Genomic DNA, 13,388 nt, shown 5'->3' on the forward strand with positions numbered 1-13,388 from the left:
AATAGCCACTTATTTCCCATTTTATTTGGTTTATAAGTTATTTTTATATATATTAAATTGTTTTTTAAAAGGTCATTATTGGACTAGTGACAAGTACCACATTTCTCATTAAAGGTATAATGATTTGAGGGAGGTTCTAACATTTGATGATGACATGTATCATTTATGGTACATTTACCATTATTTAAATGGCAAAGTGCAGCATTTATGAGTCATAATCATATCTTCAGCTCCATTGTTTTCAATGAATGTTAGCCTCTAACATTGACAGTTTCTAAGGCATGATAAAACTTGTTTTCCATTTGTGGAAATAAACACCTCACTCAAACACTGTTACTTTTAGTCTTAAAACATAAATGTTATTGTACAATTTTAAGCTAAAGAAGTGCCATTGCTGATTTTATACTTAAGAATAAATATATATTCATATAACAGTTTATGGCAGTTTCTATTATTTCAGAAGGGGTTTATATATTTGTGTCCCTTTGGTATAACTGGTATTGTGTGTGAAGTGTTTGTGAATGTGAACAGTTGAGTTGTTTCATTAAAATTAACAGGGTGCAGTATTTTAGTGCCAAATTAAATCAAGTAAAATGAATTACCAGGACATTGTAATTAAAAGAAATAACAGCAACTTAACATTTTTATACCAGAAGCATCATTATCAGTGTCCCCTACATTTGAGGGTACTAGGTATGGCATCTAGAAATGGCTTTTGATATATTTTCAATGTTTCCAAAAAAAAGTGCAGCAAGTATTTACTTCAGTGCATTTTTTTCCCCCATGAATAACCACCAATAAAAAATGTATCATTTCTTGTCCTCCAGGCAATACAGCTAAAGTATACATTGAGATTCAGGATGAAAATAATCATCCCCCAGTGTTTCAGAAAAAATTCTACATCGGAGGTGTATCTGAAGATGCAAGAATGTTTACTTCTGTACTCAGAGTGAAGGTATGAGGAATTATGTTAATATACAGAACTAAAATAAAAGAAAAGCTCAGGTTTTGCAGATAAGCTGTAACACTATAGTTTGCATTAACTGCATACTTATGCTCTATAAACAAAAGCCTGAAACTTGGAGCTATATTAGTTTAGTTATCTAAACTCAATACAGATTATATCAGGTAAACACTAAGCAACTTTTTGAGTTTCATTTTACTATGAAAATGGTAACAAAATACTTATGATGTTTTACATTGAATAAGATGTTGAAATGTGTATCTTTTCTTAATGGTTTGTATTCCTCCAGTAGGATAACTCAAAAGATTCTCAAAATGGAATCTCTAATGACAAATATAAAATTACCACTTCTAATAGAAGAAATAGTGGCATAAATTAAACATTTTTTTCTGAAATTTTGAATTTTAAATGCTGATTGAATGAAAGTAAAAAAATAACACTACCAATTTTAGTAGTTTACTAAAAGTTACAAAAACCTTGATGTCTCAGAGAATGTTGGCTTACTTGGAATTTCAAAAATGCAGTATCTAAGACCAAAGTTGTAAGTTTTCATTTTTTTTCTTTATCATCAAATGTTTATTACTAATTACTATTATAATTCTTTATAATCAAATGTTTATGACTATTTCTAATCAACTGTGTATTACTAATGTTTTATTACTAAGAAAAAATTTTAAAGATTGAATTTTACTGAAGAAAAAGTTTAGATGCTAAACATTTTGGATTCTCAACTGCAGAGTTAATTTTGGACAGCATTTCAATGGTTAACTTGTAAATAGCTATAAATTGCACATAAAACCTAAACATCTCTGGCAAATCTAGCTTTTGATTGCTTCTAGTTTTGCACATGAGTAATTGCCTTTCTTTTCCTATTACCAGGAGCACCATGATTAGAGCTCTTCTTACGTGTAGTTTTATCACCTATCAAACACTCTCAGTAAGAAAAAAATTCAACCTAATTGGCTTGGGCTTGCAAAATAGCTCTTCCACTATGCCAAGTGCAGACCCCTGACCTGAATCACCAGTTTAACTAAAAGTAGTCCACAAATCTGTCACTCATTATATTTAATTTATGTTGTTATCCACAAGTAGGAATCCTTTGTAGCTGATTTTTATCTTATTTTATATTTTAGTCTCATTAACTCTTAATTGATTTAGTTCTATCATTTAGTCAAATATGTTTGAGTACCTATAATGTGCTAAACACTGTTCTAGAAGTTTGATATAGAGCAATTGACAAAGCAAACAAACAATCAAAGTTTCCACCCGAGTAATGCAGACAAACTAGTTGAAGAAATGAATAGATGAGTAAGTTATGTAGTGATAAGTTCTAAGGAAACAAAAAAGTTTGATAAGGGAAGAATGAGAGTGGTGCAATTTTAGATAAGAAAGTTAAGATAGTTCTTTTTGGATAAAACTGAAACAGTGACCTGAATAAAGGAAAAGATCAAGACTTATGGATTCTTAAGTGAGCAGCATTCTGGGATTTCTTTGTAAAGCCCTAAAGGTAGACAGGGAGCTGGAGGCTAGTGTGAATGAAAAAGTCTGGTAGGAAATGAGGTCAGAAATGTACCTGGGGCTAGAATATGGGATTTGTTCTAGGTGTGTTGGAAAGAAAGCCTTTGAATGATTTAAACAGTTATGACATCATCCAATATAAAAAGATTATTGTAGATGCTGTGCACGGGGGATGTTGGGAATGGGTAACACAGTGTTTTGGACAAGTAGAGTTTAATGCATGATGAGTCCAGGCAAAATTTTACGGTAGCTTGAACGACGTTGATAGGCTATGGAGACCTTGAGAAGGGGGTTAAAGGATAGAACATATAGGATTTGCTGATGAATCATACATGGGACATTAGGAAAAATCAAGAATGACTTGGTGGTTTTTGTCCTGAACAGATCCCCATACCTCCTCCACTGCCTATTTTGATGGCAGTAATCAAGGTTTGTGAGGCTTTTTCAATACAGAAACCTAATTCTTGGCAAGGCATTTGCAAATGCTGATCTAGACTTGAGAGAGAAATAAGGGGCCAAGATGAAATCACCCAGAAAATGGGTTTGACAAAAAAATACGAAGACTAAGCTTTGGGAACTTCAGCACTTAGAGATCAGGAGAAGAAGGGTTTGGGGATACTGAGATGTTGCTACCAGGAGGTGACAGGAATACGGGGAAAATGCAAGGTCCCTGAACCATGGAAAGAACAAGATTGATAAAAGAGAATCATTGACTGTCAAATGCTGCTGTGGTTAGAATGCCCTTGTGGATTTTTACATCACCACTTATGTTACTAATCCTATAGTGTGATATAGGAAAAAAAGATAAGCCAAATGTTAAACTAGTCAATTAATAAAGGAGATTACTCAAAAGGCATGTGATGACTATAACAAGGAAATTTAGTGGGTGGCATTATCTGATGGCATTTACTTCAGAGGAATTGGGACTGAGTGTCAAAGGAGACAGAAGGATGCTTGCCCTGTACTCCTAGGCTCTGTGCTATGTAAATTATGGTAGCCACTACTGAGAGATCTACAGAAAGCAGCATCTTTTGTCAAGGAGGGGTAGAGGGAGAAAGAAGGAATAAAAAAGTATAGGTAATAATAAGAGAGAAAGTTGAATATTTAGGGAATTTTGTTGATGATGGTCTGTGATTTCCAAGGGATTCTGGGGAAAGTTTGGTAGTAGGGTAAAAGTCAGGTGAGAAACTGAGTCTTAATAAGGTGTGTAAAGACATTGCATTGAAAGAAGCATCTGGGTGAGGAGATATGCCCTGGACAGAATGCATGGACTTCTTCTGATGAGGTATACAGTGATGGGATTGATTGTGTCTCCAGACTACTGAGAACTCTAAGGAACCCTCCCCCTTCAAACTATCAGTGGGTAATTCAGACTAGTGAAAGGGGTCCTTTCTAGGAAACCAACATCATGCAATATAATATACTAGGTACTTTATACAATGTGAGAGAAAGAGGGGAGAGAGAGACAGACAGAGAGAGAGGGAGAGAGAGAGAGATAGAGAGAGAGAAAGAAAGAATGTGTTGATGCAAGTGTATGCTATAATAATAAAGTCAAGTAGGAGAGCGCAAATTGTCTTGTGGATTCAAAGGAAGAAACCATTTCAGTTGGTGAATGAACATAAAGGTTTCCTGGAGGATGAAGAATTTAAGACAAGCACTGAAGGGTGGTTAGATTTTTTTTTTTCCAAAGTGAAACATATGTGAGGAAGACAGTCTAAGTAGAGGAAACAAACTAAGTAAGCCAAAACCCAGAAGAAACAAAGTGCAGAGCGTATCTGAGTGATAGGAGGCAAGGGATTTACAAGGGGAAGGGAGTAATAAATACTTAGTGTTTAACAATTCCAGTTGCTGCCTTTAGCCTTGAAGCCTGGAATCTTCTCCTTTCCAGAATTTAATCAGAGCATGAGTTAAGCAGTTCTTCTCATTTTATACTTAGAGCAACAAAAATATTAATGGAAACAGCACTGAATCAGGACCAGCTCAGCTGTGGTGTTTGAAGGAAGGAAAGATGATTTTAAAAATGGGAAGTAGCCCATGATTGTGAAAGAGGTGTTTCTACCAATTGCTATACAATATTAAGTAATGGTAGATCATCTACCATGCATGCAAGTTAATTTTTTTTGGTCCATGATATAATGCAGAATGATAAAAGTTAAATGTAAATTTGTGCTTTGTGTAAGAAGGGAAAGAAGAAATGTTACATAGAATAAGATTGACAAAGTAAGATAAGACTTTGAAATAGCAGTGAATAAGGCTATATTAGCTTAAAAGATAAGTAGTGAATTTGAGGCATTATTTTTAAAATACGCTACAGGTAAAGTGACACAATAAAAACATTGTTGAAGTGAATTATCCAATATAAGTAATAATATAATAAAGACAATTGTATATCTGCTCTGAAGTGGCATACATAATATACTTAAAAACTTAGGTTCTAAGTTCATTTTTTAAAGAAAATACATACTGTGGTCTTACTCTGTACTGAAAATATGGAAGCAAACAAAATAGGCTCTCTCTACCCTTACAGAAGCCACATTCTAGTAAACTAGACCAACCCCCGAAAAAAAGTAAATAAATAAAAACATATGTTATAATTAAATCTAGATGGACAAAATACCTAATTTAGTTTCAGTTCATGTTTATACTATACTGAGTGGAAAATAATATAATTATCTGAAATTTAGGTGAAGGTAAGTTTTAAATTATTCTGTTTGTACCACTGAGTTAATTTAGGTGAAGTCTCTGGTTTTAATATACTCACATTGTCTGAGTATAGTAGACACCATTAGTTGGCTATTTCTCCTACCTCACACTTTAACAGAAGTTCAGTTTTATTTAGGTATTATTTTTGGGGATCATGTGCTTCAGGGGAAGTGAAGCCTATTCCAAAGTGGTGAAAAATGACTGGTTGGAGCCAATCATGCCTGTCCTGTTATCTTTGCAAATGATTGGTTTGCACGTGGATATGTGAGTCATTTTTGAGCAGTGATTGTTAAGGGAGGTCTCCTGAGGATTTTCTAGGACAAAGATATATACAGACATGTAGATACTTGATTTCTGGCTCAATAATTTGAATGCTCATGTCACATTTAAGTACATGAATTGTATCAAAAGTGCACAGAACAAAAAGTTATCTGAGAAGATCTATATTTACTATGGTTTCATGCTGAGTATCTGTGTCACAACTGGTTCTACCAAGTTGATTTCCGTTAGTGACAAGTAATCAGTCATTTTAATTATGAGGAGTGCAAAAAGAAAATCCAATGGTAATTCGTTTTTCTTTAGTCTTTAATCCAATTAGTTAATATCAGTTAAAATATAACTCTTACTATATACTTAAAATAATTGCAAGCAAGGACTTGGTCAGGTATTTGTACACCCATGTTCATAGAAGTGCTATTTACAACAACTAAAAAGTAGAAACAACCCATACGGGGCCGGGCGCAGTGGCTCATGCCTGTAATCCCAGCACTTTGGGAGGCCGAGGCGGGCAGATCACGAGGTCAGGAGATTGAGACCATCCTGGCTAACATGGTGAAACCCCATCTCTACTAAAAATACAAAAAATTAGCCGGACATGGTGGTGGGCACCTGTAGTCCCAGCTACTCGGGAGGCTGAGGCATGAGGATGGCATGAACCCGGGAGGCGGAGCTTGTAGCGAACCGAGATCACGCCACTGCACTCCAGCCTGGGCGACAGAGCGAGACTCTGTCTCAAAAAAAAAAAAAAAAAAAAAAAGAAACAACCCATATGTTCATCTATAGCTGAATGCATAAACAAAATGTGATATACACATACAATGGAATATTATTTAGTCCTAAAGGGAAATAAATTCTAATACATGTTACATCATGGATTAATGAGGACATCATGTTCTGTGAAATAACCTAGACATGGACAAATATTGTATGACTCTACTTACATGAGGTTCCTAGAGTAGGCAAATTCATAAAGACAGAAAGCAGAATGTTGGCTGCCAGGGTTTAGGGGTGGAGTGGGAGGAGGTAAATGGGAAGCTATTGTTTAATGGCTACTCTGTTGCCGTTTGGGAAGAAGAAGACGTTTTGAGCATGAATGGCAGTGATATTTGCAGAACAATGTGAATACACTTAATGTCAATGAACTGTACACTGAAAAGTGGTTGAAATGCTAAGTTTTGTGTTATGTACATTTTACCACAGTAAAGACAAAGAGGAGAGAAGGCATCACTTTTATTGAAAGAATGTGAAAACTTTTTTTAAACTAATTTTAATTGGTATTCATTCCTTTGAAGCTTTTATGAATGTGAAGCTTATGTTCAAATTCAGAAGTAAAGATTTATATTAGTCAATTTATTTTTCTTGACTATGTACTGTGTTTTTAAACATTTTATTTCATAAAACACCAGTTGCAACAGTATGGCAGTGATGTGCATTGTGGGAACATGCTAATCCTCTCAGCCTGCCGGGAGGCCATATCAGAGTCTGCATTACCTTGTGTGTTCAAAAAGCCTCCCCACAATTCTGAGTCCTCCTTCTCTAGGGCAGGCCATTAGTTGAACATCATTAACTGAAATGTCCTACACCAGCGGTCCCCAACCTTTTTGGCACCAGGGACTGGTTTTGTGGAAAACAATTTTTTCACAGACAGGAGTGCAGAGGGGGATGGTTTGGGGATGATTGAAGTGCATCACATTTATTGCGCACTTTATTTCTATTATTAATTATTACATCGTAATATATAATGAAATAATGATAAAACTCACCATAATGTAGAATCAGTGGAAGCCCTGATCTTGTTTTTCTGAAATTAGATGGTCCCATCTGGGTGTGATGAGAGACAGTGACAGATCATCAGGCATTAGGTTCTCATAAGGATTGTGCAACCTGGAACTGTTTCAGGCGCAGGTCATGACAGGGTTTGTGCTCCTATAAGAACCTGATGCTGTCACTGATCTTACAGGAGGCAGAGCTCAGGAGGTTATGTGAGCCATGAAGAGTAGCTATTAATACAGACGAAGCTTCACTCAGTCACCCATCACTCACTTCCTGCTGTGTGGCCCGGTTCTTAACAGGTCACCGACTGGTAGTTGTCCATGGCCTGAGGGTTGGGGACCCCTGTCCTACACTAATGAAAAATGACTGATGAATATGGTTACATCAGAATAGCAGACTGCTGCAACAAGGGTGCTATAAATGACTGAGTGAAGCAATATGTTAAAAGCAAATACTCGCAACATCTATTAAAAATATATATATCTCAAAGGAGCGGTATCCAGAATATAGAAAGAACTGTAAAAAAGCAACTATGTAGTCAACAAAAAAAAAAAAATAGAAAAAGTGATGAATACTTGTAATATTTGTAATTTTTTTGTGTGAAGAAGGAAAGCTGAAGCTAGGCCTTTGAACATTAACTTTTTGTTTCTGCTGGACTTTGAAGAAATGTTAATGGATAAATATTCCCTAATTCATAATAATAACTGTGATTTATTTGTCATTATTATTTTTCTGAGAACTGTGAAATGTCATTTACTTATTTTAGCCTACACTCTTTAAATAAATAAATAAAATGAAGAACAAATAAAAGAATATCAATTAAAATAAAACAAGTAAATTAAAACATTGATTTATGCAGTAGATGCAATTATTTCTTATTGCACTTTTGGGAAAATTGAAGCTCAGTAAGGCTGGATAACTTTCCTAGTATTACTCAGCCAAATACCCAGTGAAGCTGGAATTTAAAGTTAGGTCTACCTCAGTTCAAGAACTTTTCTTGTAACCTCTTACATTGCTTCCCAGGAGAAATGAGGCATAGAATCCTGCTAGAAAATATGAGAACATACTAACTTTCTGTGAAAAATTAGGAGACAAGTAAAAAGGCAACCGATTTCTTTTCAACTTGAGATGAACTGTGTAAATTGTGACACCCCCTTTTAAGGTAACAAGTAAGATTTGATTTTAAAAACACTTTTCAAATTGTTAACTAATTTTTCCAGTTTATTGCATGTTGTCTTAACTGCAAAAATAGCATTTATTGCAAATACAGGGAAACGTTAAATGTGATCAAGATTAATTTTTAAAAACTCTGAATTATGAAGATATTTTCCAGAAGTTAATGCAGTGAGAATTAATCTCATTCTTTACAAGTTGCAAATATGAAAAAACAGTGTCAGAAAAATTGAGTTATAATGTTGATTTGATCTCTACTGAAAGTTAAAAAGATTTTGAATATTATATTTTTGAATTATTAAAGATGCCAAATTTAAGAAATTTATGGACTAAAAGAAAATAATATTGTGAAAAAGCAGCAAGAAAAAAGACTTAACACTTAATGGCTGATTGTTTATTACATTTTCAAAATAAGCACAAACTGGTGATGAGAGGTTTCAGCAGAGTGGTGCCGCAGATAGAAAAAAGCCACAGTTGTGGTCAGAGGATGCAAATTTCCTTAGTAGCAAAAGGTATAGAAATGTACAAGGTTAACAATGTAGGGTAATACATAATGTTTCTAGACAGAGGTTAGGGCTCCTGGGGGATCCTGGTCTCTAGCCCTATACCTGCTCACCTGGGTCTTAGGCAAAACATCTCCAGCACATTTCTGAATTTTTAATGTATTTCCCCCAAGTAGCATCTCTTTAATTTACGGAGAACACTGCATCACAGGAGCAATAAGTAACCTTCCCAACATGCGCAGCTAGTTGGGAGTGAGGCTACAATTTATATCCTGGCATTCTGCTTCTGAGACCAAGTTCAACCATGTTTCCAGTGGAAGAGCACTGGACTGACATTCTAATCACTTGGATTTAGTTCTGGGTGTGCTCTTATCTCTCTGTGAGACTTTATGCTCCATCACTCTGTGCCACAGATATCTTCTCACATAAATATTGCTGTAGAAGCAGGTGCCCTTTAAAATCTTTAAGCTGATGGTTTGCTTATTTATATGTTATTTACTGTTACAATGTTAAGTGTCCTGTGACAACTGTTATACTTGAGAACCACATTTTAGAGGTCAAATCGCATAGATTACTTAGTTCTGAAATCCAAATCACCATTTATGTCTTACAGTATTTGTGGTTTATGTTACTTAAAAGCTAGTGAGTTATTTTGTGACAATTTTCTTCCTAGTTACATATAGAACAGATGTAAACAAGAACCAGCCTGAAGTAAAGGTCCAATAAAAAACACTAATTTTGGTTCCCCATTGCCAAGTATGAGGAACCTCTCTCATGGTTTCAAGGGAGAGGTGTTTTCACAAGGTCTTACTAATAACTGGTTTCCTCCCATCTATGGCCATGTCACCCTGAAAGCGCCCGATCTCATCTGGTTTCCTTCATGTTTTGTCGCGGTATTTGACCTTGTGTGGTTTGTACTTTGAACTAAGCAAACATATGTAGGTGCCTGAGGGTGCATTGCCGTCTTGACTATGACCCTGTAACTGAATCACTATATGTCTAGTTTAGCACTTAAACCAATTATACTGTTATCGTTTATCTGTGTGCATGATTTTCCTACTAGAATTTAAATTTCATCTAAGCAGACATCATGTTTTCCCATAAACTTAAAGACATTATATATTGTGCTTAACATTTCAAATTGGTGTTTGTTTAAAATTTTATTCATTGATTTTAATTTAGTTTAACTTTATTTTATTTCAATAATTTTTGGGTACAACAAACCCCCATGACACAAGTTTACCCATATAGCAAACCTGCACTTGTACCCCTGGATTTTAAAAAAAGTTTAGCAAAAAAGTATTTTGGGGAGAACAAGTGGTTTTTGATTACATGGATAAGTTCTTTAGTGATGATTTCTGAGATTTTGGTGCACCTGTCATCTGAGCAGCATACACTGTACCCAATGTGTAGTCTTTTACCCCTCACCCTCCTCCCACTCTGTCCCCCGAGTCCCCAAAATTCATTATATTATTCTTACGCCTTTGTGTCCTCATAACTTAGCTCCCACTTACAGATGAGAACATACAGTATTTGGTTTTCCATTCCTGAGTTACTTCACTTAGAATAATGGCCTCCAACTCCATCCAGGTTGCTGTAAATGCCATTATTTCAATCCTTTTTATGGCTGACTAGTTTTCAATGGTGTATATATACCACATTTTCTTTATCCACTCATTGGTTGATGGGCATTTAGGCTAGTTCCAGATTTTTTGCAATTGCAAATTGTGCTGCTATAAAAGTATGTGCAAGTACCTTTTTCATATAATGACTTTTTAAATTTTATTTATTTTTACATATACTCATGTCTTTTAACCTGTTTAACGCATGTTGCATGAATGATCATTTCAAATTAGTAAAATACATTTTACATTAAACTCTTTTGGGCTGATTACAACACAGAATAACATCACCCTGGACTTCCCTGTGGATTTCACTTCTTGCCAAATTAGAAACACAGACTTGATGACAGCTTTATGAATGTTATGCATATATCATAGTTTTACATTTATTTAGCCTCACTGGTGACATCAAATGTGAAGATTTTTTTTTTTTTCCTGAACAACTGGGCTATTTTTGTTATATGATCACAGGCTATACTATACTTAATATTTTCCTTTTGTTTTTTTTCCACCGAGCCTCAAAGTCAAATATTTGATCCATCTTTAGCAATTTTAGAAGATGAATGCAATACAAATTGTGGTACACTGACTTTCTCTGATTTCCTTTATATATTTTACGTTTACTCTCTATCATCTTTTCTTTCAATTATTTTTAGATTATATATTTTTAGAAAATACTTCACATTCATTTTGAAATTCTGTGGAGCAAATGCAGACAGATGATTACAAAAAATCTATTCTGTTTCTGCACTGTATTCTGTATTTTATTTTTAAAGAATATATCGCTGTTAACTATAGTCACCATATTGTATAATATATCCCTTTACCTTATTCCTCCTATATAACGGAAACTTGATATCCTGTTTCAAATAGTCTAATCCTGCATTTTCTCCTGTACTAGTTGAGAACCATAAAAAACTTTACCAGTTGCTGATACATAGCATTTCTCCTTATTAGTCTGAACAAGTAAAACATTCTTGTTACGTTCCTTTAATATAAGTGGACAAGATGAAGTCTATTTTTGTAGATGTCAGTTGAGTATACAATGAAATAATTCTGCATATGTTTTACTCTTCTTCCCCCTCTCCACACAAATCAGTTTTTTTTATTGTAGAAGGGACACCAAAAAATATCATTCTCCTAGCAAACAATTTATGCCTATTAATTTGAATGTAATTTAATTTAAAATTGCTTTAATTCATATTACTTATAATAGAAATCGGACTACTTTTCCCAGACTATAATTATCTGAAGAATGAGGGAAGCTTGGATGTTTCAAAATAGATGAGGCCGGTCGCAGTGGCTCACGCCTGTAATCCCAGAACTTTGGGAGGCCGAGGCGGGTGGATCACGAGGTCAGGAGTTCAAGACCAGCCTGGCCAAGATGGTGAAACCCAGTCTCTACTAAAAACTACAAAAAATTAGCCAGGTGCGGTGGCAGGCGCCTCTAATCCCAGCTACTCAGGAGGCTGAGGCAGGAGAATTGCTTGAATCCAGGCGTCCGAGGTTGCAGTGAGCCGAGATGCCACCACAGCACTCCGGCCTGGGCAACAGAGACTCTGTCTTGGAAAAAAAAAAAAAAAAAAAAAAAACATAGATGAAAAGCTGCTCTGAAAACTGGAAACTTTTTTGTTTGTTTGTTTTGATATGGAGTGTTGCTCTGTCACCCAGGCTGGAGTGCATTGGCATGATCTCAGCTCACTGCAACCTTCACCTCCCTGGTTCAAGCAATTCCCTGCCTCAGCATCCCAAGTAGCTGGGCTTACAGGTGAAAGCCACACCCAGCTAACCTTTTTGTATTTTTTTTTTTTTTTTTTTTTTGTATTTTTAGTAGAGACAGGGTTTCACCATGTTGGCCAGACTGGTCTCAAAACCCTGACCTCAGGCAGTCTGCCTACCTTGGCCTCCCAAAATGCTGGGATTACAGGCATGAGCCGCAACGAACAGCCTGGATACTTTATTTTTAAAGTAGAGAGTTTAAGGACTTTTTATGAATTTGAAGAGCTATTGGACATGATACATGAAAATAAAGTAGTTTATTTGGTAAATGGCCAAATAATTTTGCCTTTCCTAAACTTGCTGTGGCTCATATATTTTAAAGTTTGAGTGCACTCTAGCAGTATTAAAAATTTATTAAATGTCTGCATATCTCTCAGATGATTAAATGTGTAACAATCTAAGGCATAGGTATGGAATACTATTTTTGGAGGTAAGCTTGCATTTACTTTTAGGAGGTTTTATAAGTTTTAGAGTAGTGATGATTGTGTGTACTCCCCTATATTATGTTTCAAAGGCCATATCCTCCATCATCTGTAGAGCAGGAATATTGACATTTGGTTCTCCCTTTGAAAATCTCAGAATTTTTCTGAAAGTGAAGGCTGCATTGCAAGGCACAATTCAGAAGATAAATTGGGCAAATAAAAATTACTTTTGTCTGAAGATGTGCTGTAATGTCTTGAACCTCCATTTAACTTTGTGCTATACTGACCTGACACGGGAGATCTATAACACCAATATAAGGGGAAAAAATGAGGAAAATGAGCTTTTAAAAATTGTTTATTCATACTTCTATAAATGCATCTTAATTTTGAATTGTCTATTAATATTTCCAATAAGAACCAGAGTTCCTTAAAATGCGTTATGAAGAAAGTTTAGTTCCAAATAAGCCATAAGAAATAAATGATTCTTCCTATTAGTTTCAATTAATTTACCTTAAGGGAAACCCGCAGGCCTGGAGAGAGATTTTACGCATAAAGAGAATACAATTTGCACTGGATAGTTGTAATTCACTGAAAATCTGAGAATTGCAGAGACTTTAAAATTTTTTTATTTTTCTTTTTCTTCAAAAACAGG

The 13,388-nt window shown here is 35.1% G+C and overlaps 1 protein-coding gene across 19 annotated transcripts in view; it reads left to right on the forward strand.

Moving 5' to 3' along the window:
- Positions 1 to 13,388, forward strand: part of PCDH15 (protocadherin related 15) — a 1,013,670-nt gene that overhangs the window by 912,628 nt on the left and 87,654 nt on the right. For all 19 annotated transcript variants that reach the window (XM_054522581.2, XM_063727642.1, XM_063727641.1 and 16 more), the window contains one exon: positions 828 to 955. In XM_054522581.2, coding sequence (XP_054378556.2) covers positions 828 to 955 — 128 coding nt within the window. The remainder of the gene's footprint in view (positions 1 to 827; positions 956 to 13,388) is intronic.

Source organism: Pongo abelii, chromosome 8, assembly GCF_028885655.2.
Source record: "Pongo abelii isolate AG06213 chromosome 8, NHGRI_mPonAbe1-v2.0_pri, whole genome shotgun sequence".
NCBI classification, from domain to species: Eukaryota; Metazoa; Chordata; class Mammalia; order Primates; family Hominidae; genus Pongo; species Pongo abelii.